At 45.2% G+C, this 24,942-nt stretch overlaps 3 protein-coding genes across 4 annotated transcripts; 1 reads left to right on the top strand and 2 right to left on the bottom strand.

The window, feature by feature from the left end:
- Positions 1-49: 49 nt before the first annotated feature.
- Positions 50-2,735, bottom strand: dnase1 (deoxyribonuclease I). Its single transcript, XM_084677794.1, has 9 exons — positions 2,623-2,735; positions 1,804-1,942; positions 1,603-1,691; positions 1,363-1,449; positions 1,040-1,155; positions 818-930; positions 475-629; positions 285-378; positions 50-154 (listed from the first exon to the last, which is right to left on the bottom strand). Exons 1-9 carry the CDS (start codon positions 2,631-2,633, stop codon positions 89-91), a joined length of 870 nt encoding a protein of 289 aa, XP_084533920.1. The 5' UTR covers positions 2,634-2,735; the 3' UTR covers positions 50-88.
- Positions 2,736-3,421: 686 nt separating this feature from the next.
- arhgdig (Rho GDP dissociation inhibitor (GDI) gamma) lies at positions 3,422-21,826 on the bottom strand. Of its 2 annotated transcripts, none has more exons than XM_084677890.1 (6): positions 21,570-21,826; positions 12,022-12,195; positions 10,808-10,891; positions 6,325-6,401; positions 5,294-5,357; positions 3,422-5,096 (listed from the first exon to the last, which is right to left on the bottom strand). In XM_084677890.1, the coding sequence occupies exons 2-6, from the start codon at positions 12,188-12,190 to the stop codon at positions 4,897-4,899; spliced, it is 594 nt and encodes a 197-aa protein (XP_084534016.1). In that variant the 5' UTR covers positions 12,191-12,195; positions 21,570-21,826; the 3' UTR covers positions 3,422-4,896. The 2 variants fall into 2 exon arrangements, with proteins under 2 accessions (XP_084534016.1, XP_084534014.1); XM_084677888.1 differs by lacking the exon at positions 21,570-21,826 and adding an exon at positions 16,702-17,036.
- Positions 21,827-22,576: 750 nt separating this feature from the next.
- Positions 22,577-24,920, top strand: LOC146253205 (retinal cone rhodopsin-sensitive cGMP 3',5'-cyclic phosphodiesterase subunit gamma). The gene is made up of 3 exons (XM_084677891.1): positions 22,577-23,648; positions 23,947-23,987; positions 24,249-24,920. Exons 1-3 carry the CDS (start codon positions 23,488-23,490, stop codon positions 24,323-24,325), a joined length of 279 nt encoding a protein of 92 aa, XP_084534017.1. The 5' UTR covers positions 22,577-23,487; the 3' UTR covers positions 24,326-24,920.
- Positions 24,921-24,942: the final 22 nt, after the last annotated feature.

The following is a 24,942-nucleotide window of genomic DNA, read 5'->3' as shown; positions in this document are numbered from 1 at the left end:
CATTGCAACAGAATATTGTCTGCAAAGGTCACACAAAGCCAAATGATTGGTTTAGACCATTTTTATTGCTGCTTTAGAGTTTCTGAATTCAGACAGCAGGCCCAGGCCCAATCATTTCTACTTCCACTGGGTAATGGTCACTGACCCCAAGTGCCTGAGGGACAGAGACAGAAAACCAGACCTTCAGTTTGAGATTTTAAGAATAAATTCCAAACATGACTCAGCACATTCTTTTCAATGAAGAGTCAAGTGTCAGGTTTCCTGGGGGTGTGTGTGGGTCTTACCAGGCTGTGACTCAGCTTCAGGGCCTCCATGTAGTTAAACACCTGAGCCGAACCTGTGGCCAGTCCTCTCATCATGTCTGTGGTGGCTACTATCCTGCTCACCCAGAGGAGAAACAGCAACAACAAACAGGTCTAAATAATCGATAGAATGTGTGTGTTTTACAAGTGTTAGGTGTTTGTTTCGCTCTACCTGTCGTAGGGACAGACGGTGTTTGACACAGTGGTGTCTACATCATTCGTGATCAGCCAGTGGTAGCTCTTGTCTGTGAAGAGGCGTATCTTCACCCATTCCGAGCTCGTGACATAACTGCAGCCAGCGTTGAAGTCTCCCAGCAGAATAATATCCTGCAACAGGAACAGAGAGGAGAGGCAGCATCGTCCTCAGCTGTTGATCCACGTTATGTTTACCCTATATATTTGTACTTATTGATTGAGAGTTATTACTTATAACGTATACAGTATATACTGTATTTACATGAAGTTCTACCATGATGACATGTATTCGAATAGCAGGTGGGCTAGTGTGTATTCACATTGGTGTTCCAGCGGACTCGGACATCAGCAGCAACGTCGTACAGAGCATCCACCTCCTGTAAGGCAAAGTCTGGAGAAGTGTGTTGGGGAATCAGGACAAAGTTCTCCACGGCTGGAGGGAAAGAGGAGAAAGGTTGATTGAAACAACACATGTAGACCAAAACATGTACTACCATTCGATTTGTCCTTCTTACTCTCCGGTCACCTCTCCAATACTTTACCTGTGTATTTGGAGGAAAACATGACAACGAAGGGTTCCCTTATGAAGCTGTCGGTTCCACATGGTTCACACCCGTCATCGTAGGTGTAGTTCTTAGCCACAGACACCAAATCCTGTCTGGAGCAAAACACAGAACAGTGTGCTTTCTAGCACTGTGTCCGTGTGTGTGTACCTGCAGAGGTTGAAGTCTTCTTGTAGAATCTGTGTTTGTGTGTGTGTGTGTGTTCGTAAGTGTGTGTGTGTGTGTATGTGTGTACCTGCAAAGGTAGAAGTCTCCTTGTAGAATCTGTGTTTGTGTGTGTGTGTGTGTGTGTGTGTGTGTACCTGTAGAGATAGAGGTATCTCTCAGTGTAGGTGCTGCGTCCCAGTGGCTCACTGACGATGTGTTGATACTTGTATGGAGACGGGCCCCTTGAAAGGAGTACAGACACACAGAACAACAAATACAGTAGCCCTGTCCATCAGTCACCCACTCAACAAAAAGGGAAAAAAACACCCACTCCTAAAGGGAATTGTGGTTAATTAAAGTGGTCAGGTTTGGTTGAGGAGTGTGTATTATCTTACTTGTTGACATGCTGCATCAGTATGTTGGTGGCTGACAGGTCAGTGTCTCTGACCTCTTGGATCAGGATGATGTCATAGCGGTGAATGATCTGCGACAAGACAGAAACTGTGATCTACAGTTCCCTCTGCTGGACAGGGGTTTATATAGCTAAATCTGTGTGTCTACTGGTTTTACTGAGGGATATATGGACAGCGACTCACTGTGCTGATGATGTCCATGAGAGTTGTGTTGGAGGCCTTTTTGTCTCCAAAGGACTTGATGTTGAAGGCTCCCAGACGCAGAGAGCCCCCCAGCGCCAGCAGGGTCAGGAACAGCCCCGCCACACACACCAGATGCATCCTGGGTGTCAAAGGTCATAGGTCAGAGTGAAACCATTTTAGGTTCTAATGCTTGAATATCTGTCAAAGGCCAAATGTAAAGTGTCAAGTAAAAAATGCTTCATCTCAGTGCTCAAGAGAGGGGTTTTGGGTCTGTTTATGTATCACCTCTTGGTTTGTGGATTGGGCGTGGACCAAAATCCTACACTTGTCAGGATGCTAGGAAGTGTAGTATTACTCTATGACATTCCACGACTTTAACAGTTTCTTTTTCGAATATGTTCTTTTACTTGAACAGGACATTAACTGAAACAACATGACATGTTTCTCTCATTACGTTTTTCAAGGTTTGAGTGGATCTCCTGTGCTGTAATCGGTGATGACAGAGCAGAGGTGTTTACGGACCCAGAGCTTGAACGCTGTGATTAAGCTAGGCTTTATCGCACTCTAGTGACAAGCACTGCTTAAATGATCTTCAAGGGAATCAGTCAACCTTTACAGGCCTCACAGACTACAGAATCCTTTTCAAAATGCCTCTTTGTACATAGACACTGACACCTGTGAGACATACTTTGAGACATGCTGTGAGCATAACAACTAAGATTCCCACGTCAATATGTTTTTCATGATACTTAAGGGTATATTTATCAGTATAGTTAGGCATGAATGGTCCTGTGTTACCTTATAAAAGAGGATAGCTACCTGGTTGTCATGGTTCAGTCTCCCTTGGTTGCAGTCTGTTGAGACAGTCCTTTGTAAGGTGTATACAGAGACTCACTGTGCTGTACCTACCCCAGTGGACTCCAGTGTGATACGAGCACCACAGTCCTGTTAGGGTCCTGAGGACCTGCAGTATATAAACACATGGCTCTCAATCAGGTCACTGGAGGGGGCGGGGGACAACTGATACAAATCTGAAATTGAACCATATTTATTGACACAAATGTATTGCTCAATAGCCAGATGCTGAATCGATGTTGTAATTTTGAACGAATAAATGAAACATAAAATGTACTTTTCTAACTAACTGCTCTGGATTGTTCCTGTACAACAGGGCCAATTTAATAACTTTCTTTTAGGTTCCCACACATATTTTGAGTTTATTCCATTAGCTTTGTTCACATATATTGAATGCTGATCCTTTGTAGTCTGACGTGCAATATCGTCCATACCACTCTTTATAGGAGATCATAATGTAAGAATACAGCAAAATAATGAATGCCTATGTTCACAGGATTTGCTAAGTAAAATACTATGTGTTTGTGTGGGCCATGAGAAACGTACAGGTGGCACCAGCAGTAGATAAGAGCAGGTAAAACCAGGTTTGGGTCACACCTCTGTTGCTGTATTTAGCCATCATGCGTGGGAAACTTTCCATGCTGCTCCTTTTCTTGGTTTATCTAAGTTACCTGCGCTCATCTGTAAAATACCCTTACAGCACCATGTTACTTGGGAGTTACTTAGAACCACTGTCAAGCAAAACAATAGCTCAAACACAGAGTGGCTGCTCAAACCATCTTTATTAAAAGATACAGGATGCTTGAACAAATAGGACACAAACGTTTGGAGGATGCAGCAGAGGCCACATCATGTGCTGCATCAAAGGTCCAACACAGATACACTCACTAAGCAGTTTAATTTGACAATGCCTTTAAAAAATCCCTGTAAATATTTTTCGTTTTCTGGCAACCATCTAAATGGACATGTTTGCTATTTCCTCTCAAAATCACAGTAAGTATTTTACAGTTTAATTGTAAAAAAGGAGAGAATCAGACCACATGCAACATTCAACAAGCCAATAGTACAATTATTTATCTTTAACAGCCATTTTGATTAGATGGGAATTCAAGAAAATGGTCTGCATCAAAGATACGATTATATCCAAATTTTACACCATGGTATAGAACATTTTGACTTGGGGGGAGGAATTAAATTAATTGAATTTCTTATTCTTTCTTGTTTTTACGCATGTTACACTATTATTCACTTGTGTTACACTACCCCACAAAGTTCAATATAATTATTATTTATTTAAGATTATGATTTATTTTGTCAAGACAGAGCCATAATCACAGAATGGTTTTTCATTTTCACATACCTTACAAAATCAAATACAATAGAGCATGCGTCTCATTCTATACATCCCATTCACAAAAGTTTCAGAACACATTTTGACAAAGCAGTTTTCTTTCCCTGACTATTCGTACAAGTTCTAATTTGAGGATGTGTACAAAAAAGGTTCTGCTGGATGAAGCATTGTAATTTGCTTATCTTTTCAGAAGCAACTTACACAATACTGAGAATGAAAGCAAAGGGATGTCAAGATCAAGCAGATTGACAATCAAGCACCAGCAGTAAAGCAAATTGATTAAGAGCAAGTTAAAAAACAAGTGACTCAAACTCCAATCTTCCTCCACATAATATCTCCTCCATGCAGCCTTTAAATCTTTTCTTTGACACCAAGTATAATTAATAACAGCAACAAAGCACAGAGGACCTCAAAGAGACTGAAGGATGTTGCACTCTAAGAATACACTCAGGGTAGTAACTAGTATGCACAGTGGAGGTTATAGTCTACTCGAAAACAGGGACTGGCCTGAGAATACAGGTGCAAAGAACACAGTCTGGCATATGACCTGTGATCAGTATAGGTTTACTCATGATTCATAATGTATGCACAAAACCCACTTAAATCATGTCTGTCTCACTTCGTGGGGACAACAAGTTTACAGATCTTTCACTCAGACTTCCTTGACTAACCAACTTTCTGTTTCAACACTGGTCATCCCTCTCTCTGTCTGTTGCTGTAAGGGCGGCAGGAGAGTGATGATCTCTGGAAGACAGAGAAGAGAAAAACAGGAACGAGGAGAGGGATGGGAGAGGGGGACAGAAGAGCTGAATAAAGAAAAGATAGAGGATGGAGACAGGGATGGGGGGAGGAGGAGAGTTGGAGCAGGAGAACAACCTCTTCTCCCTTTACTCGTTCCACTCCTTCTTGATGGCCAGATTCCACTCCCAGGACAGATGGTCTGTCTTGTCATCATCTGTGAAGCAGGACTTGATGTGGTAGCTCCCCCGGACCATCATACCCTTGGGTGCCTCCTCCACAGGGGTCATGAACTCATGCTCCTCCACCCGCGGCCCGTAGCTGCCAACCATGTAGACTGCCTTGTCCACTGCGAGACACAAAATGGCGGCTCCGTCACTTCATCCACACCCAGGTTTCATATGCATGATAGCGAAACTGATAAGTACTGCACGGAAGAGGGAGTGATGCAGTGTATAACGTCTTCAGTATATCTATATGTGGGCTACTGTGTGAATCGAAAACGTATACACCTTCCCCAACTGTTTGTGGTGATGGCTCTCTTACCTCTCAGTCCTTTCCTATAGGTCAGATGGATATACTTCAGGCCAGCCACAATGTCTCTGTTGACCTGATGGAAGAAAATAATAGACACTTCAGTTATGAAAGTGACCTTTGTGTTTTGTGTTTTTTTTAAATCTGTGGCTCATTAAAGCTACTAAGAGTTATTCAGATGGACTTTGAAGAGATATTTCAGTTTGCATTGAGGTCTAACATTCATATTGATGACACAAGAAACTTTTATTTGTATACGTCCATATTTTCACGATGCTAGGGCAATGAGACATGGCAGGAAGAAAGCCAGTCTCTCGCTCATTACACTGCCTCACCACCAGGTGTCCTCATAACACAGCAGATTCTGAGTTTAAATGGGATGTGAGTGTGGGTCTGGGGTGAGTCAAACTGGGATAGGAGTCTGGGTCTTTGGTAAATTACTGGGATGTAGGCTTGAATACGTTTGATTATTCTTAGCACATCTCTCTTCCCTTCATGGCCAAGCCCCTTGAGCCCCTCCTATTCTACTAATGCCAAAGCAAGCACACACACACACAAATACATACACACCACAAACCCCAAACACACACATAAACCCACACACACAGATCTTGGATCTCTTCTAGCACTAGACATCTGATAGAAAAACCTTTCAAATGGTCATTGTTTAAAAGAGATTTTCCAGGCAGCATCCTGTCAACATAATGTTCTCATTCAGAATGTTCCCCAAATTACCAATACAGCCCTCGCACTTTCTGGGTACTGGGTACACTCTTGTATATTTGCCTTTCTATTTTTCACTTATGGTGAAGAGGGTCTATATTTAGATGGCCGATGTGAGAGGCATGGGAAAACTGAGTGTTTACATGTGTATGCAGTCAACATGACATTGAAACAGCCAGGAAACAGGAACACAGGAAATGAATACTGTTCGAGTGTCACAATAACAACAGCACCAAGTAAACAACACAACAAAACTAAACTAAACCAAGGTGCCCGTCCTATACTGATTTAATTTGACCCTAACGCCTCTCCTCTCTCACCTTGAAATGGATCTTGACCCTGTAGTCCACTCCCTCCTTCAAGGTGAAGGTCTGCTTTTTAAGGGCTTCCAGGTCGCCTGCAGAGAGAACACATTAGGACCTAGGTCAGCTACAGGGACACATTCAACGATGTGGGGAAAATCAGTCTATGGTAGAAGGGCATATTCTGTTTGCCTGCAGTTCAGTGGGTTCACAGAAAAAGCCTTCGGACTGCTGTTAACGCCCAGTAATCGTTGAGTAATCAGTTTATGTCTTCCTTTATAAACCTCCATCAGCTCTAAGTGCTTTATAATGCACACAGGAATGAGAGAAGAGAGAGACAGAAGGAAGGATGCAGAGAAGGGATGATGGAGGGATAAGAAATGAAGTGAATGGAATGGACCGCACTAATAGTATTGAAGGGTGGAGGAAGGGAAGTGAGAGAGAGAAAACGTAAACTGAAGGAAGACACAGAAGAGATGGCGTGCTCCATCACTGTGCCTCTATCTAAGCCTTCTCATTCGAAACACGCCAAATCTCCCTTTCCTTTTGTCTTCTCCATCCCTCCTCTATCCCCCTTTGATTTCCTTTCCATCCTCCTCTTCTCGCCCTCCTCCCCAGAGAGACGGAGACAAGAGGAGACATTGATTCCCTGGAGAGTGTTTCTCACTGTCTGAGACGAGGAATTGGGTCAACAGTGAAAGTCTACCTGTTCTCTTAAAGCGCACAGTTTCACACGCGCACGCACACACACACACACACACACACACTCCAGCCAGAGATATCCAGCATGGGAGCATCCCACTCAGTATGCATCCCTCCAGCTCTCCCTTTCCTTTGTTGCTCCTTTCTACAGGCTAATCTCTTCCTCCTCTGTGGAGGGGTAGTCGATAAAGCACCGCGCAACTTGGAGGTTTTAAAAGATTTGTCTGGTTTTGGTTACCATACAACCTTGTTTCTAGGCACCATCCAAGTGGAAGAATGGAAAAGGAGGGGAGAAAATGAGGAGTAGAAGAGGGAGAGGTTGGAAGGGTGCTAGCTTTTAGTCACCGTTGTATCTTTGTGGGTAAAGCGAAAATATTACTGAGCTACAAAACGACTAAAAAGTTGAGTCTGGTCCAGGCTGAGCTGCTGGACCAGACTACGATCAGGATGTCACGGACAAGACTAAGAGATGTCCTGTACAGTTTTATTTACACGTCAGGCTGTTATACAGATGCAATATTTTCTTATATGGATGTTTTGTTTTGTGACATCCATGGTGCTTCTGATTTACACGGCTCCTCTGCTCTGACAAAGACAAGTTATTTATGTGTGTATTCCAATCCACCAAAGAGGAGTGTGGTTTGTTGTTTATATTGGAAGAACAAAGGCCATAAATAGGTCAGCTTTGACAGCAGAGCAGTGAGGTACTGAGGTCTCGGACTGATAAGACAGGTGTATAGGAGGAAGTGAAGGCCTACTGTCTCATGGCTCTGAGTTATAGAAGAGAAGTGAGCATGAAATCCACAAGAGGATTTCAATCAATCTTTATTGTCCCCGGGGAGCAATTGTGGTGCAGCATTAAAAAAAACTATACATGAAACCAGAAAAAACCCTATAGACAACATGTTTGCAAGTGCAATGAATAAAAAAAGTGCAAAAAGTCAGAGGATTACCAAGTGAAACCATAGGAGGTGGATAGTTCATGATTGATGGCAGCTATGGGCTTAGGAATGAAGGAACCTTGAGCTCTGGAGCTCCTGAGCCCAGGGACCCTGGACCTCCTACTAGGGGGCAGAGGGTGGAACTCCTGGTGCCAGGGGTGAAATAGGTCGGCCCAAGATGGAGGTGGCCTTTCTGACCAGGTGTCTGTTGTACAGAGCAGAGATCCTGAGCAGAGACACTCCTGGGATCTTGAAGCAGGTGTTCACCACTCTGTAGCTTTGTCTTGCTCCTCACCTTAAGACTTCCAAACCAGCAGAGTGCACGCAATCACTCACATACCAAACACAATTTCTTAATCTTTCTCTTTCTCTCTCACATACATACATTTCATTTACATGTAGTCATTTAGCAGACGCTCTTGTCCAGAGCGACTTACAGTAAGTACAGGGACATTCTCCCCGAGGCAAGTAGGGTGAAGTGCCTTGCCCAAGGACACAACGTCAGTTGAACCGGCAACCTTCTGATTAATAGCCTGACTCCCTAACCGCTCAGCAATCTGACCCACAGCCTTTGTCTCTCTTTCTCTCATACACTCTCTCTGTCATACATACACACACACATACACACACACTAGCATAGTGCATTATCACTCATTACTAGGGTCAGTATGTTATTAGCGGGCTGTGTTGGGTATCTAATGCATTCCCCCACAAATGGAAATCCCATTTAAGACTGGAGCCGGCTGTGATGTCTGACTGGAATACTGTATTCCAGGTCTGGCCCTGCACTGCACTGCAGGAATACAGTATTCCAGGTCTGGCACTGCACTGCACTGCAGGAAAGAGTATTCCAGGTCTGGCCCTGCACTGCACTGCAGGAATAGAGTATTCCAGGTCTGGCCCTGCACTGCACTGCAGGAATAAAGTATTCCAGGTCTGGCCCTGCACTGCACTGCAGGAATAGAGTATTCCAGGTCTGGCCCTGCACTGCACTGCACTGCAGGAATACAGTATTCCATGTCTGGCCCTGCACTGCACTGCAGGAATACAGTATTCCAGGTCTGGCCCTGCACTGCAGGAATCAACCATCCAAGGGGGTTGAAAGAAACTACATGTTGTGTTTTTTGTCTCCCCTTGACAAACTCCTATCACTGGTTGCAGGATGAAACAAGTCCTACCTCAGCATACTTGACTGGGGATGGAGGTGTGGCAAATTGCAAACATACCAGGTTTCCAGAGAGGCAGGGTGGATGGAGGTGTCAAGGCGTGTTCAGTAGAACAGCACAGCACACTTGGATTGGGATTGCTACAGGAAGTAAAAGATTCACTTTTGGATCCTGGGAGCACTTCCCTCCTTTTCTTCTTCTTCAATTCTGGGTACTCATTTGTGCAACTTCCTTACTGTGCACTCTAGAACGCTACTGCCTCACATTCCTTTTACGTCAACAGGAAGTTTAACAGGAACAGGTTCAACACAACGCAACGCAAAGGCTAGACTGCCATGAAACATCACATTTTGTTTACAGAGAAAGTCTACATTCCAAAACACCTTACTCTAGAACACAATACCTTCAGCTTTCCAGTCAAGTAACACAGCGAGTGTTAGTTTAGGAAGGAAGCACAAAACCTCCCTGTATAAGAAACATTTTCCTGAGTAAAAAAAACACTCACTTCCTGTCAACATGAATGTCAAAACTGCAAAGTTCCCTAAACTACAGTCACCTCTTAGTTCTCATTGCCAGAATGTAGAATAAATCTCTAGCTCCCATACCACTCTAAACAGTAGCCCCTTAAGTGCTCCCTAGCTCCTGGGCCCTCCCTCCTGGACCCTCCCTCCTGGGCCCTTCTGCCGAATCCCAGTGTCCAGCCGCCAAGCCTCAAGCTTCTGCCCTCGAGACTTGTAGCGTTAAGTAGAAATCCACAAATAGCCATCTCTGTTTCTCACATGCTCTCAGATGGACTGGAGACCGTGATGGTCACTATTGCCTAGCAACTGGGTGACCTTTACCAGTAGTCTCGCTAGTCTCTGTGTGTGTGTGTGTGTGTGTGTTTGAGTAGGGGGTTCTCAAACAAGTAAACAGCCATGTAAGCTCCACTATCTCACTATTTTGAGATAACAAGGAAAACATGTGCTTTCCCATTACCTGATTAGTTATCCACAGGTGAAGACCACACACGCGCGCACACACACCGGCAATCAACACAAAGATTGATCTCCTGCTCTTTGCTGTATACAGCTCTGAATCCTTGGAGAGTATGACATCATCTCTCTGCAGCCAGGGGCGTCGACAACTGATTGCCATGCACAGCCGCCCCCTGATACACACACACACACACACACAAGCATACACATCCCCCCCCAGCCCCCACCTTGACTGCCTCCTACGCTGTGTCCCTTTTTTCCCTGGGGGTCTCTCAATAGTGCCCAGTAAGCACCACACACAAGAGGCGCACACACACAGACACACATACACAAGAGGAACACACACACACAAGGTACACACACACATACATACACACTCACACACTACAGGCGCACCCACACGCATACACATGAGAGAGGCATGACGCAGAGACGTGCATAAGTCTTTACAGGAGTAAACATACACATACCACCACAAAAAGGATTGTGATACATTTTTGACTTGTCACAGTTGTAAGCGAAAAAAAGAAGAAACACAAATTGCGGCAGAAAAAGAGAAACAGAAAGATGATGCTAGAAAGGTGATACAGTTACGGTTGAGAGATGGAGGGATGGAGTCTAGTCTAGTCCCTAGGTTCAGGAGGGAAAGGTGGAGGTGGAGAGAGACAGAAAAGAAGAAGAAGCGATAGAGGTGGAGAAGGAGGTTTCTCTGTACCTGCCAGGTCCATGGTGATTGGTCCAGGGGCTTGATCGCACATGAGGGTGAGTCTGGTCACCTGGACATTAGGAATGGTGGGGTCTGCAAAGGAGAGAGAAAGACAGCCATATAAACAAAATTATATCTCTGTTTGTTTGGCTGGACACACACACACACAAGCATAAACACACACACACACACACAAATAAACATGAAATAAAACAAACACCAATTGTTGTTTATTTTTCCCTCCCGTGTTGCTTGCTTGTCCTTCAGGACATTGATGTAAATGAGCGGGCATGTTTGGAAGCAGTGTTCAGCTCCCCTCTGGGTTTGAGTCACACTCATGTTTCTGACAGAGAAAACAGAAGACAGGCTTTCAGCAAAGACAGCAATGTGTCTTCTGTCCACCATCCACCAAGCTCTGTTCAGAAGCACCACCATGACACCTGACCATGATCCTACTGAAGCACAACTCGCTTCTCATGGAGCACTATCAGGAGTAGGGTAGGTCAGTGGTTCTGTGGCTGACATGGTGTCTGTAGGTCAGTGTGTGTGTGTGCGTGCGTGCGTGCGTGCGTGCGTGTGTGTGTGTGTGTGTGTGTGTGTGTGTGTGTGGGTGTCAGCAGAGAGGGCACAGTTGAGGAGGTTGGATCATGTGAGGGTAACCGAGTTGGGGGCTCTAGATGTTTTTGAGGGTATGGGAGGAGATTAGATCTTATGAAGGCAGCATAGTTGGGGAGGTTAGATCTTGTGTGGCTGAGAGAGAACAGAGAATTTGAGAGGAGAACCAGTAATACCGAAGGCTCCTTAAGCTGTCGGTAGTTTTGTATAGGACGAGCTGAGGCAAGCAGTTCTGCAGGCATTCTGAGTGTGTGTGTGTGTGTGTGTGTGTGCTATCAGGAGCTGACTGTGGTCTTATGCTCCGGGTCGTTATATTGAGTGAGAGCTATTATTAAAGCTGCAGTAACAATATATACCAGAGTGAATCATAGCAATTCTATCAGAAGGTAAACGATACTCAGCTCCCAGTCACATACACACTAAACACACACGCACACAACCTACACACCACATCGCACAATAAAATGGCTTAGAAATGTCATGATGATACTGGGATACTGTAATGTTTACTGCATGTATCATGGAGATCACTGATCTCTATTGCATGCATGCACTGTCACACACAAACACACACACACACACACACACACACACACTGACTGACTAACCGGCCACCACAGGCCCAGCCCCCAGCAGGGTTTGTTTGTATTTGTTCAGGCTCTCATCATCCTTGTCCAGTTCCTGGATCTCATGCAGGGTCTTCTGGGCAGGCGGCGTGTAGTTGAGGTCCGTCTCGTCTTCCTCTTCCCCAACAGGCTTCTCCTCCTTGTCAGCCATCAGACCTGCAGAAGACACGAGACAGAAACCAACATGAAACACTCTACTGCTTATCAGCCTCATATCTAAACACATACACAGACTCGTATAACCACACAGCGAATAGCAAAGCGTGTGTGCCCCGACTTCCTCGATTGCTCAATCGCTCTCAATTTCATATATGTTTTTCCTTCTACCGTTTATTCATTTACTGGCGTTTGTGCATTTACAGATTTATGTTTCCCTGCCTACGTATCTCTCCCTGTAATATCACCATCCTCTCCCCCTTCCCCTCTTCCCTCCTCCTCCTCCTCTCCTTACATGTTCTCCTCCCGCCCCCCACTCTTCCCCCTCTCCTCTTTTCTCCTCCTCCTCCCCACCACTCCCCTCCCCTCTCCTCTCCCATCTTCTCTTTGCATCCCCACTCCTCTCCTCTCCAATCTGCAGATCAGCCGTGTCTCTGTAACCCAGTTATCCCCCTCTTCCATCTCCTTCTGATACACCCACCCATCCGTTCTCCCTGTGCCCGTGCGTGCGCGTGCCATGTGCGTAAGTGAATGTGTGTGGGCGCTCGAGCGTCCAGTAAATGAACATCCAACATCGTAACAAAGCTGCATCACTGTCTCAGTAGTTATACGACCATGTGGGGTCCCTGGACTAAGCCTCCCATGCTGTTCCTTCACGCGGCTACACCCAGCACACAGGCAGATGTAGGGATGGGCAAGGCAGGCAGACAGTAGAGGGTCTCCACACTGTTGTCATATAAACGACACAGCAGCCAGGGTGGTCCTGAGGCTTCCTGACAGTGTGAGTAATAGCTTAGCTGCTGCTCACAATACACAGACACAGCCGACTTGAGCTGGGTGACTGGTTCATTAGCCAAGATGCACACACATAGAAACACACACAGACACACACACACACACACACACACAAACAGACATACAAAAGTAAAACGATTACATCCTTTCTCCAACCTGTCTAGATGTCAAATGTACATGTGGGGTTTGAACATCCCATGGAGAATAGATAACTAGGTAATAGGCTTGTGTGTGTCTGTGTGTGTGCGTGTGTGTGTGTGTGTGTGTGTGTGCTTGTGAGAGAGAGTTACATATGTGTGCCTGTATGTGTTCATATGTGTGTATGATTGTGTAGGTGTGTGCATGTGTGTACTTGTGCATACTTGTGCATACTTGTGCTTGTGTATGTGTTCGTGCTTGTGTGTGTGTGGACGCGTGTTTGAAAAGTGTCTCTGTTATTTACAGCTTCTCAACCCCCACCAGGGCTGAACGTGCAGCGCTCCCTGTCACCATGGTTACCCCAACTGTGTCTGGGATGACATCACCCAGTTAGAGTATCTCTCAGTAGACAGGATCACACTGAACACAAGATGCACACAGACATGAACTGACGGATGAACATAATCACATAAATGGGAAACATTTTTAACTACAGGGTACAAGATAAGCCTTATGAGGCATTAAACCTGATATACAGATGAATTACATTCGATTACAAAAAAAAGGCGTGGCCGCAAATTACACCACAAATGTTGATGTAAAAGCTATTGGAACAAACGCTTTGCTTTACATGCAGAGCATTGGAATATATAGTACTAGTTACAGTATATGACACACATACAGACTAGAATGCACGCACACACACACAAACACACACAAGCACACACAATTAACCTAGGCCTGGGCTGGAAATTGATACAACCTCATCAATTATTGACTTGGAGTCATTTCCACATCAAAGGCTGTGGAGTACACAGATTCCTGAGCAGGGCTCAGGCCACACCCCCCATCTCCAGGATCAGAGTACTGCTGACCAATCAAATTAACTCCTCACACTGTTCTAATGGATGCGAGAAACCCCCAAAAATCCGAAAATATGCTTGTTGACAGTTTAAAGGGATACTTCACACAGATTGTCCAAATCCTGTCATCTTTAGCAGTCCCTCATCACGTCTAATACAGTTGGGTGGAGTGACAGCGTGCCTGTTTTCAGCCCGGAGGAATGTCTAAAGGAAGTGACTTTATCGACTTCCTGTAACTTCAGTTCAGATCATGTCCTTCAGTGAAGAGAAGCCTCAGGAAGGAGTCAGAAGAGGCAGCAGTCTAAAGCCTTTACTCACACTGGGAACAACACTATGCACAGCTCAGCACAGCACAGCACAGCACAGCTCAGGGAGCCGTCTGTGGAATCAGCCAGGGGTTGTCTCGTACACACAGTCAATTGGATTGTTATTCAACAACTTAGAAGTGATCCATTTAGCTAACTACCCGTGTGAACCAAGCCGACATATCACACACACACACACACACACCCCCTTCCCCTCCACACACACACACACACACACACACACACACACACAGACACACACACTATTAAACTGACTGGTCGTGAATCACAAATCCTGTCAGCACCATAATGAGCTCATTTAGAATCACCCACAAACAAACACACTTTAACTAATTTAATGGTGCATCATTAAAAACTGCAAATATTAACGAGCCCTTCCTACAGTAACAGCCATGTGTGTGTGTGTGTGGGAGGGTGTGTGTATCTATGTGTAAAATGGAGCACGAATGGCAGAATAGATCATTCACAATTGCATCCGTTAGATCATTTTTTTAATAATTGTTTGTTTGAGTGAGTGTCATAGAAACACAAACACACACACACACACACACACACACACACACGTGACACACACACATACACACACCCGTCAGCCTTGGAGAGGTTTCGGTGGGGAAACATGGCATCTCATTGATTTACTCAGCCTAACATGTGTCTGGTCTCCGGCACACTGTCATCCATCACCGCACCACCATGACTGGAGGAGTGGGGGAAAAGGACAGAGGGAGGGAGGTGAAGGTGGTGGTGGAGGGAAGATGAAGGAGAAGAAGAAGAGAGAGAGGGAGAAAGTAGGGAGGGAAGGAGAAAGTGACGGTGTCACTGTCAACTATGTGGTGACTGACACCTAACCATGAGCCTTCAACCAGAAAGGTCTTTCTGTGCACACAGCCTCCAGCAGACACACACACACACACACGCATGCATGCATGCAACACAAGCACACACAAACACATCCCCACACACACCTAAGCATGCACAAACACATACACATGCACACCCCAACACACACCAGAAGACACAGAGGAGGATCTCTTGGCTTGCTCCTTCATCCAAAGCCAGGTGGGGCAACACCTGGTCTTGCTCTTCTCTCACCTCTCTCCCCGCTTCATCAGTCCCTCCCTCCCTCCCCTCCGTCCCATCCCCCTCTCTCCATCCTCTCCTCATGTTATAATAGGTTCAAAGGAAAACCCCGCTCTCAGTCTATCTGACTCTCCCTGTATTGCACACACACACACACACACACACCTGTGTGTGAGAGGGAACCCCAGGGCTGTTCCACCATCTGTAACCTGCTCAGCGCTACTGCAGTGTCTGCTGCCTCTGTATCGGCTAATGCTGTGCCCCTGGCATCCACACATACACACGCACGAAAACACACACACACACAATTGGCAGATAAATAGGATGACAAGATTCATTGGAGGGAAAAAACCACAGATATCCTTCTATGGGAGGAAAGGGTGTTTATCTGTGTCTGATGCCCAGTCAGTGGTGTGAAGGGAGGCGCTGTCGGATGGTGAATATGGTGACATCATGGAGGCAGAAGGGGCATACAGAGTTCTCCCTATACAGACACACACATACACTAATACTGGCACAGAACCAGGAGAGTGGAGGAACAGGCGTGATTCCACTTGACATGAGACATGTAGTTTGAACCACTACGACACACATACACATACACATACACATACACATACACATACACATACACAAACCCAATCCTTCCTTCCTTCCTCCCTTCCCTCCTTCCCTCCTTCCCTCCTTCCCTCCTTCCCTCCTTCCCTCCTTCCCTCCTTCCCTCCCTCCCTCCCTCCCTCCCTCCCTCCCTCCCTCCCTCCCTCCCTCCCTCCCTCCCTCCTTCACTCCCTCACACACACGTGTGCAGGCACACACACACACACAAACAAACGTGTGATCAATAGGTACTGATTAGGCCACCTTTGGCTTGTCTTAGCACCCTATCACATCTGACATAAAAATGTCCACACCACTATGGGCAGAGACAAACACACTTGAAATGCACTTTACACACATTAGACTACAGACACCATGTGTTCTGAAGGCAAGTGTGTTTTAGTTTGAAAGTAAATGTATTTTCTGTTTTCAGAATCAGAATCAAAATCAGCTTTATTCGCCAAGTAGATTCAAATTTTGCAGAAGACTTACACTAGATCAGACAAGTATGGTTTGATAATCCATGCATACAGTACTGTACACTACAGATTCCATGTAGGATGCCACAATATCAGAACACTGGTCTGGTAAGACCGGTTAAGTTAACATATTATGCTGAGTCTTACATATATAATCACACATGCTCTCTCTCTCTTCAACACACACACACATGATAAATATTACATTTGAAAAGATTGTACGCTCACCTCTGTAGCACATGGTAAGCCAGAGAAGCTCCAGAACCTGACCCCCAAACTCACACACATCCAAGCCCAGCATGGTGCCTGGGACTGGGGCTGCACGTGTTTGGCAGACTGGGGAAGAACCAGGAGCCTCCACAGGTAGCAAGAGAGTACCAGAGAGCACAATGGGTTCAATTCTACAGTATCCGAAAGAGTCTTTAAAAAAATAGAAGACTCAAGCATTCATCTGTTCACCTGCCAAAGACCCCGGAGAATGTGAGGGATAAACAGCAAGAGAGAAAGGGAGAAAAGAGATAAGAAGAGAGAGAGAGAGAATCCCTGGGTGTGGGTGGGGATGATGAGAGAGGGATGTAGCGTGTGTATGAGAGCAAAAGAGAGTGTGTGTGCACTCGACTGAGAGACAGAGAGAGAGAGAGCGAGAGAGAGAGAAGAGAGAGAGAGAGAGAGAGAGAGAGAGAGAGAGAGAGAGAGAGGGCGAGAAGAAGAAAGTCTTGTCTACAGACTGTTAGTTGCCTGAGACACTATGCTGTAGCAGGGAACTGTTCTGAGGGGCTGAGATGGAAAGAAGGCGGTCTGAAGGAGGATACATGTTAAGGTAGCTCATGCTAGAATGCTACCCATAATGCTGCCGGCAGTGACAGGTGCTTGTGAGAGGTGCTAGTTAAGGAAGCTAGTTAAGAAAGGCTAGTTAAAAATGCTAGCTAGAGATTCTGGTGAGAGATACTAGTTACAAATGCCAATTAGCTATATTAGCTAGAGATGCTAGTTAGAAAGGCTAGTTGGAGATGCTAGTCTTGCTGTATGCAGTAATCGTGTGTGCATACACTAGATAAATTCAGAGGCGAGTAGCAGACCCCTGTGCATCCCTCTTTCCCTCCCTCCCTCCCCCCCTCCCTCCCTCCCTCCCTCCCCTCCCAGTCATCAACCCAGAGACTGCAATGAGCTCATCCTCCTCCGCTCCGCTCCGCTCCCCTCCCTTCTCCTCCCCTCCCCTCCCCTCCCCTCCCTCCCCTCTCCTCCCCATGCTCTATATTAGCACACCTTCTGCACACAGGCGACACTCTCTCCCGTCCTTCTCTCTCGCTCCGTCTGGCACCGTTTTCCTTCCACAAACCGCCTCCATTCTTTTTCTCTTTCGTGTCCCCTTTTTCAGAACAGTTTTATGTCTCACTGTGAAGATATCTCTAAACCTTATTACGGAGGTTCCCTATTCCCCCTTTCCTCTCTGCACCCATTCATTTAGCCTTGAATCCAACCTTATCTCCTGGCACTGTCGTGCACAGTGTTCTCTCCATCATTGTCTTCCTAACCGTCCCCCCCCCATCCTCTTCCTGCTCTCTCTCCTCTACAGGCCACACCCTGACTGACATGTCTCCTCCGCTCTCTTCTCGTCTCTTCTCCCATTTCTTCTTCGCACACTTGTTGTTTTGCTTCCTTTTCCTTAGTTTCGTCATTCGCTCCCTTCTCTCATGCCCTTGCAGAATGTTTTGCTGAATAAGGGAGCATCCCTGTCCTTGCACTGATATGCATACCGTACACACATCCATTTACTGAACATCTGTCTGTGTACCCAACACAGACACAGACGCACCTTGTACCCAGTGATGCAGACAATGCATTCTTTGTGTAATAAAACAATGATAACTGCCAACCCAATGACACATCCACATATGTGTGACCTGGGTGTCATCTAGGCGTGGTACACCTCTCTGGAACATATCTGAGATACCACACGACACATGCACACACCCTCAGCCTCCTCCCCTCCCCATTACTCTCAACCTGGCCCCCTCCCCCATCACTAGCCCTCGACTATTCTAGTTGCGTGGTTTGTTATGACAATTCAAACTAATTGAGTAGCTTCATCTGTGAAGAACACCGTAATATAATTCTATGAATCACTGTTAAATCCAGTGGTTTTGCCGGTCCCGAGGGCGGCCTTTTTGTGTGTCCCACAGGCACAAGGGGTTTGATAAATGAAGGCTGTCTGGGAGTCTGGCCGGTACCGCCACACTGATCTTATATCCCTTGGCTGGGTTTGTGTGTGTGTGAGAGAGAGACACAGAGAGAGAGAGAGAGAGAGAGAGAGAGAGAGAGAGAGAGAGAGAGAGAGATCAAGTTAGAGAGAGAGAGAGAGTGATCGAGTGAGAGAGAGAGAGAGAGAGAGAGAGAGAGAGAGAGAGAGAGAGAGAGAGAGAGAGAGAGAGTGTAATGTGTGTCATTTGTTGTTTATCTCTATGGATGATTAGGATGATAATAATAATAATGTAAGCAACTGTAAGCAATTTGTGTGACATTATATTATTGTTGGCATACTAATAGTTACTGGCTTGCACACAAGAATGTGGCTGATGCATTTAACTAACATATTTCACTATTGGCCATTGTGAGGTGGGTGTGGAAAAGAGAGAGAGAGAGAGAGAGAGAGAGAGACAGAGAGAGAGAGAGAGAGAGAGTGGGGGAGGGGAAAGCCAGAGAGAGAGAGCAAGAGAGGGAGTGAGGGAGAGAGAGAGAGAGAGAGAGAGAGATCAAGTTAGAGAGAGAGAGAGAGAGAGAGTGATCGAGTGAGAGAGAGAGAGAGAGAGAGCAAGAGAGGGAGTGAGGGAGAGAGAGGGGGGAGAGAGAAGGAAAAAGAGAGCGAGAGTACACAATGCCACCATTACTTTAAAATACAGGACACACGTACTTGACAATTGACTTGCTAAGATGAGATATATATGTGTGTCATTTTAGCAAGTAGCCAAACAGGTCAGTCAGTCTGTGTCTAAATTACAGAGGATCCGAGATACGTATAGTAGTCTGAGGCAAATACCAGTCTCTCTACGGAGACTAGATGACATATAGCAGGGCTATATATCGGCATCATGTGATTATCTTTTCTGTGAAACAGAGCATGCATGCTGGTGTGCAAACAGGATGTGAGGTTTGCACTTCCTGTCAAAAGCAGAGCAAAGGGTTAACGAGGAACATAGGGGCTGTGCTTGTTTGAATGCTTTGCTTAGTGCTGAACAGTGAACACCTCTACCTTATCACCCTCCAACATTTAATCTAAACATCTCACAGTACAAAATATCAGCAATGAGTGACAGACAAAACCAACATAAAACCTATTTTAAACCCAGTTCAAATGACCAGCCAGACAGCCAGATTTCCCTCTTAGGGTTTCTCAACACCAGAGAGAAAGTAACCCTCAGGGAAGTTGCCAGTTTCTGAGTAATGTCAGAGTTTCACCTCGGGAATGCCACCCAGTAACTATGACAGGCCTGGGAGGTGTGTGATTGGCGTAGTGATCTTCCAGGACCTGCTGGTGACAGCCGCCACCTTCAGCAGTCCAGATACAGGTGGCCACGGGCACAAGTCTGAGATCACAGGCACATAGAAGCAGTCTCCACCACGCACACTCACACACATAAACAACATGTTGTCACTCACTTTCTCTAACACACACACACACACACATCCCAATACAAACAAACACACACACCATTACAACACAAGAAAAACACACCTGTCTCCAGACAGTTTAAATATTGTTTGAGAACATTTACTGTAGAATATGACATCTGTACAGTCTACAAAGAGTCTCTGGCTTATATTACATAGGTCCATTCTGGCACTACCATAATCTGGTCAATCATAGCTCAGGAACGCATACATAACCTGTAGCTCTGAGCTTAGTTTCACACACACACCCACACACACACACACACCCACACACACCCACCCACCCACCCACCCACACACACTGTAGATACACTAGGCCAGTGTCTATAAACTGAGGCTAATGATTTTGTGGCAGCCCATGGGATTTGCAACATTCATCTTTGTGTACAATTCCAGGCTCATTTGATAAGCACTCATCCACCCCAGGGATTTACTCGCACACAGCACGTTTGAATAATATGAATTGTTCACCTTCATCTTTCACAGTCAGTGTTCCCGAGCATCAGAGATTATCTGGTTCAGAACACATCAGAACTAATGTGACATACTGACGCTCCTAAATCTTTACACGAGGGCGAAGACACTCATGTGCATACGAACATGCACACACACACATTGATAAAGAGGAAGCCATTCTGACAGAGGAAGTGGTGAGACATTTTGCAATAGGTTTAAGGACACAACTGCTGCTGCAAACTATCAATGATTACTAAAGACCATCCCTCAAATCTCTCCAGGCCCACTAGTCAGATTTCCATGGACCACTATTTTATATAAATATTCCTTATTTCTACAGCCCTAATATCAGACTATTTACTTTACTAAAGGTTTTAGCTCCAACTCTAGTTTGAACTACCCTAACTCTACCATGTTTATCAAGCAGTTATTTATTAGAATCAGGTGCAGCTGACGCAAATACCTACAGAAGAAATTACAGGGCTCAAAAGTGCTCTTTTGTGTCAAGAACAATAGAGACACTTTCGTTTCCTTCGTGAGTGAGCAACATAGTATCACATGTGTAATAAATGGTCACATGAACTGACACGGCAAATGTCACCGTGTTAACTTAATAAAAACAACGCGTAAAGTGAACACTCCTGGTGTTCAATTAACATAACCAGGTACATTCAATAGACCTTTGAGGTTTTGAGGACTAGACTACAATAGAGCACTTCCTTTAGATTCAAAATTCATGGTTCTAGCCTCACAAAATACGTTTTCTTTCTATATTTTCGCCAATTTTGAAGACATCGGGCCTATTTTCTGAAACGTATAGCTAATCGATACGCACACTGAGCCACTCCCAATTACTGCGTGATTAAGCATGCAATGACCCACATACTTGTACAGTTGACATCAACATTGTCGTGTGGATGCATGCATTATCGTAGAAATAAATGTTAATGTCGTCATATTTAAATGATTACCTTTCCTGATTCGTGTCAGATGGTAGCCGAGAAACTTTTCTTCGTCTGAAGGAGATCAACTTCTTCTGCAACTCACACACAGCTGAGGAAGTGATTCAAACACCACTTTTTTGGGCAGTAAGTCAGCACCCTGAATGACACGAGTTCACTCGTATCCGTTTTGTTATTCTGATATTTTTATCATCACATCTCTCGTGGCACAGGAGTTGGGAATTGCACGGTAGACATGAAATGTCCTGGGCTTATGTACGTTTAACTTGCACAACTCAGGGTAACTGAGGACAACACTTTTAGTACAATATTAGAGATATAAAATGATCTCATAGATATTCATAGGATTTTCAGGTACAGTATAGAAATGTATATAGATGTAAACATACTTAACCTTTTGACATTTAAAGTATAAAGTCTTACTAACAGTTAAGTATTTATAATTAAGGGTAACATTCAACTGTGTCCAAGGATGATGGTGTCACTTGACTATTGCTGCCACCTAGTGGAAGCAGGGAGAGGGAATTGAAATTCAACATAAAACCGTCACAGTGCTTTATATCACACACACACACACACACACACACACACACACAAACACTCCAATGAATTGGACAAAGAACTATTCCTGCTACAAATCTAATTGAATTGGATTTGAATAGCCATTTTTTACCAGCATAGTCACAGAGGACTTCACAGATACCCACAGATCATCACCTTTAAGTAACTCTCAACCCTCATAGAATCCAGACAATATGTTCTCTGTGCTGGGCAGATGAGGGAGTATTATTGAGCATGTTGTGGATGTAGGCTTGTTTACTGGGTCAGACTGGCTTATTTTATTAGCAGGCATCCTGGCTAATGGACATATTTTTTGGAGAGGACGTTGTCACTTTAACAAGCTGCTTATCAGCCTGAGCATCTGGCCGCCTGCATGATTAGCTAATGGAGGTGGAGATGTAACTGAGTAGAGTGCACACCTGAGATATTAATTAGAGTCTGTGTGTGCATGTGGATGTGCATGAGGATGTATGTATGTTAGTGTGTTAGACTAAGATTTATTTTGCAGTCAACATTTACAGGAAAACACAAAAGTCATTTTTCATTTACAGTATGACGAAGTATTGATGCTTTGAGCCAGGTTCAGTCAGTGCCCCCCCCCCCCCCTCCCCCAGGACTAACCTTTCATTATTGTCAGTCAGTAATTAGGATAACAGTAATGGATGAAGGAGACCATTCTATTGGGAATGAGGTGTGTGTGAGTATCATGTTTGTTTATGTCTGCTGACCTTTGTGGTCAACGTGGGTCAATCAATTTGCTTCCATCTCCATCTGCCCACCTCAACCTGACAGGTGTACAGCATACATGTACACACACCAACACACACACACATACACACACCCAGAGTCTACCATTGACAGTGGCTTGTGAATGAAAGACCATGGCCTGCATTTTTGGAATCCTGGCAGGGATAAACTACAAGCCGATTGGAGGATCCACCATCTCAATCTGTTCGACAATGGCATTATCGTGATGGTGACGACAGTCGGGCCTGGCTGGGTGGGGTATTTAGGTCTCTGAAAATCTTAACCCCTTAGAGAAGAAGAGAGGGAAGACGAGGAATGAACAACAGAAAGAAGGATCTGAAACATCTGATCAATGAGATCCATAGAAGGAGAGAGGGGAGACAACCTCTGAAGAAAACGCCTCAGGAAACACACACAGAACAGAACTCTTCTGCTGTCCAAGAGGAGACAGGCGACTCATCTCCCCAGACGACACAGCGTCTCTCCAGACACAGAGAGAGCGAGACAAGGACTCCTTCAGGTTCAGGTTGAGAGACCAGGACTCCCCAGATCTTCAGGTTCAGGTTGAGAGACCAGGACTCCCCAGATCTTCAGGTTCAGACTGAGAGACTCCCCAGAGATGAATTCTTCCAGCAGCGGTAGCAGCAGCAGTCTGAGAGACGGGCCCCTTGCCCCCACCAGGGTGACCGGCCCCACCTCCCCCAGGAGAGGACCACCCAAGTTCAAGCAGAGGATGACCCGCCAGTTCAAGAGCAAGCCCCCCAAGAAAGGGGTCAAGAGGTAAGGGGTGTTTTTATGATTCACTTGACAACAGAGGATTGGAAGTGAAACTGGGTTGGGGTGCTGGGACATATTTACATTGTATTCATTTACCAGACGCTTTCATCCTAGGAATGCAAATCATGCATGTAGAAATTGAGAATTCAAAGATCAGATTTGTATGGTTCAAACTGTATTTCGATGGTTAGAGTCATGGGATGGTATGTATTTTACCAGGTATAGTGCAGACACACATATGAGGATACAACAAACTATCGTTTCTATGAAGCTGCTTATGATCCTATCATACTTTTTTCAGTTTTGGGGATGACATCCCAGGAATGGAGGGCCTGGGCACTGGTGAGTAGATCTGTCCCACTCTGAACTGTAGACCTCCTACACATGCAATTTACTATATAAATACAATCAATGGAAACGCCAACAAGAAAACAGATGTCAAGATGAGTAAAGCTATGTCCAATTGACCAAAGAACCAGTGTTGAATAGTTTTTTAACTGGATCAACAAGCTATTTACATCTACTCTATGTTAACAGTTTGCAACTCTTCTTCCAATCTGATGTCTTCTGATTCTGATTATCCACCTCCTGTTCTGCCTCCAGATTTCACAGTGGTGTGTCCATGGGAAGCCTTCAGCCACCTGGAGCTCCACGAGCTGGCCCAGTTTGGCATCATCTGAGCCCCCAGAACCGGAGCTGAAACCTGGACCCAGACCCAGAGTTCCAGCCTGGACCCTACTGGAGGCCACACAGTCCAGAGTTCATCCAGCCTCCACCACTCTCCACCGTGGACAGAGACAGACCCAGCTAGTCGTGGGTTTAAAACCAAACTTCTTCTTCACACATCTTTGTCTGGTTGCTGATCTGCAAGTCTAATCGCTTATAGCACAGAGGCTGTGCAGGTTAAGAGGATGAGCTTTGGGAGGCTGTGATGAGTTTAAAGGTGTAAGCCATGTAGATGCATTTAACCGTATTACTTTGGTCTGTAATGTAATTAGATCTGACGGGCGTGTCCTGGTTATGAAGCAGTGTTTGGCTCGGTTTCTCTTGATGTTCGCAACAACGCGTTTAGAATTTTGGCTTCCTGTAAACCTGTAAGGTGCCACCATCAAGCTTTTTGTGTCTTCTGCTCTATATTCTTTGTGGTATTTTATGTTTTATTGAACCCCGTATCTATAGCCTCTGTATTATTGGGCTTCTTTATCCTTTGGAGTAAAACTGTTTATTCATATTTATCATCAATGTAAGATGTCTTCATTAAACATTTATCTTATGCTCAGTGTCATTTTGGTCTCTC

The sequence above is a fragment of the Hypomesus nipponensis genome, chromosome 17 (genome assembly GCF_054491055.1).
Source record: "Hypomesus nipponensis isolate SF chromosome 17, ASM5449105v1, whole genome shotgun sequence".
NCBI classification, from domain to species: Eukaryota; Metazoa; Chordata; class Actinopteri; order Osmeriformes; family Osmeridae; genus Hypomesus; species Hypomesus nipponensis.
This window is presented reverse-complemented; position numbering and strand designations above follow the sequence as displayed.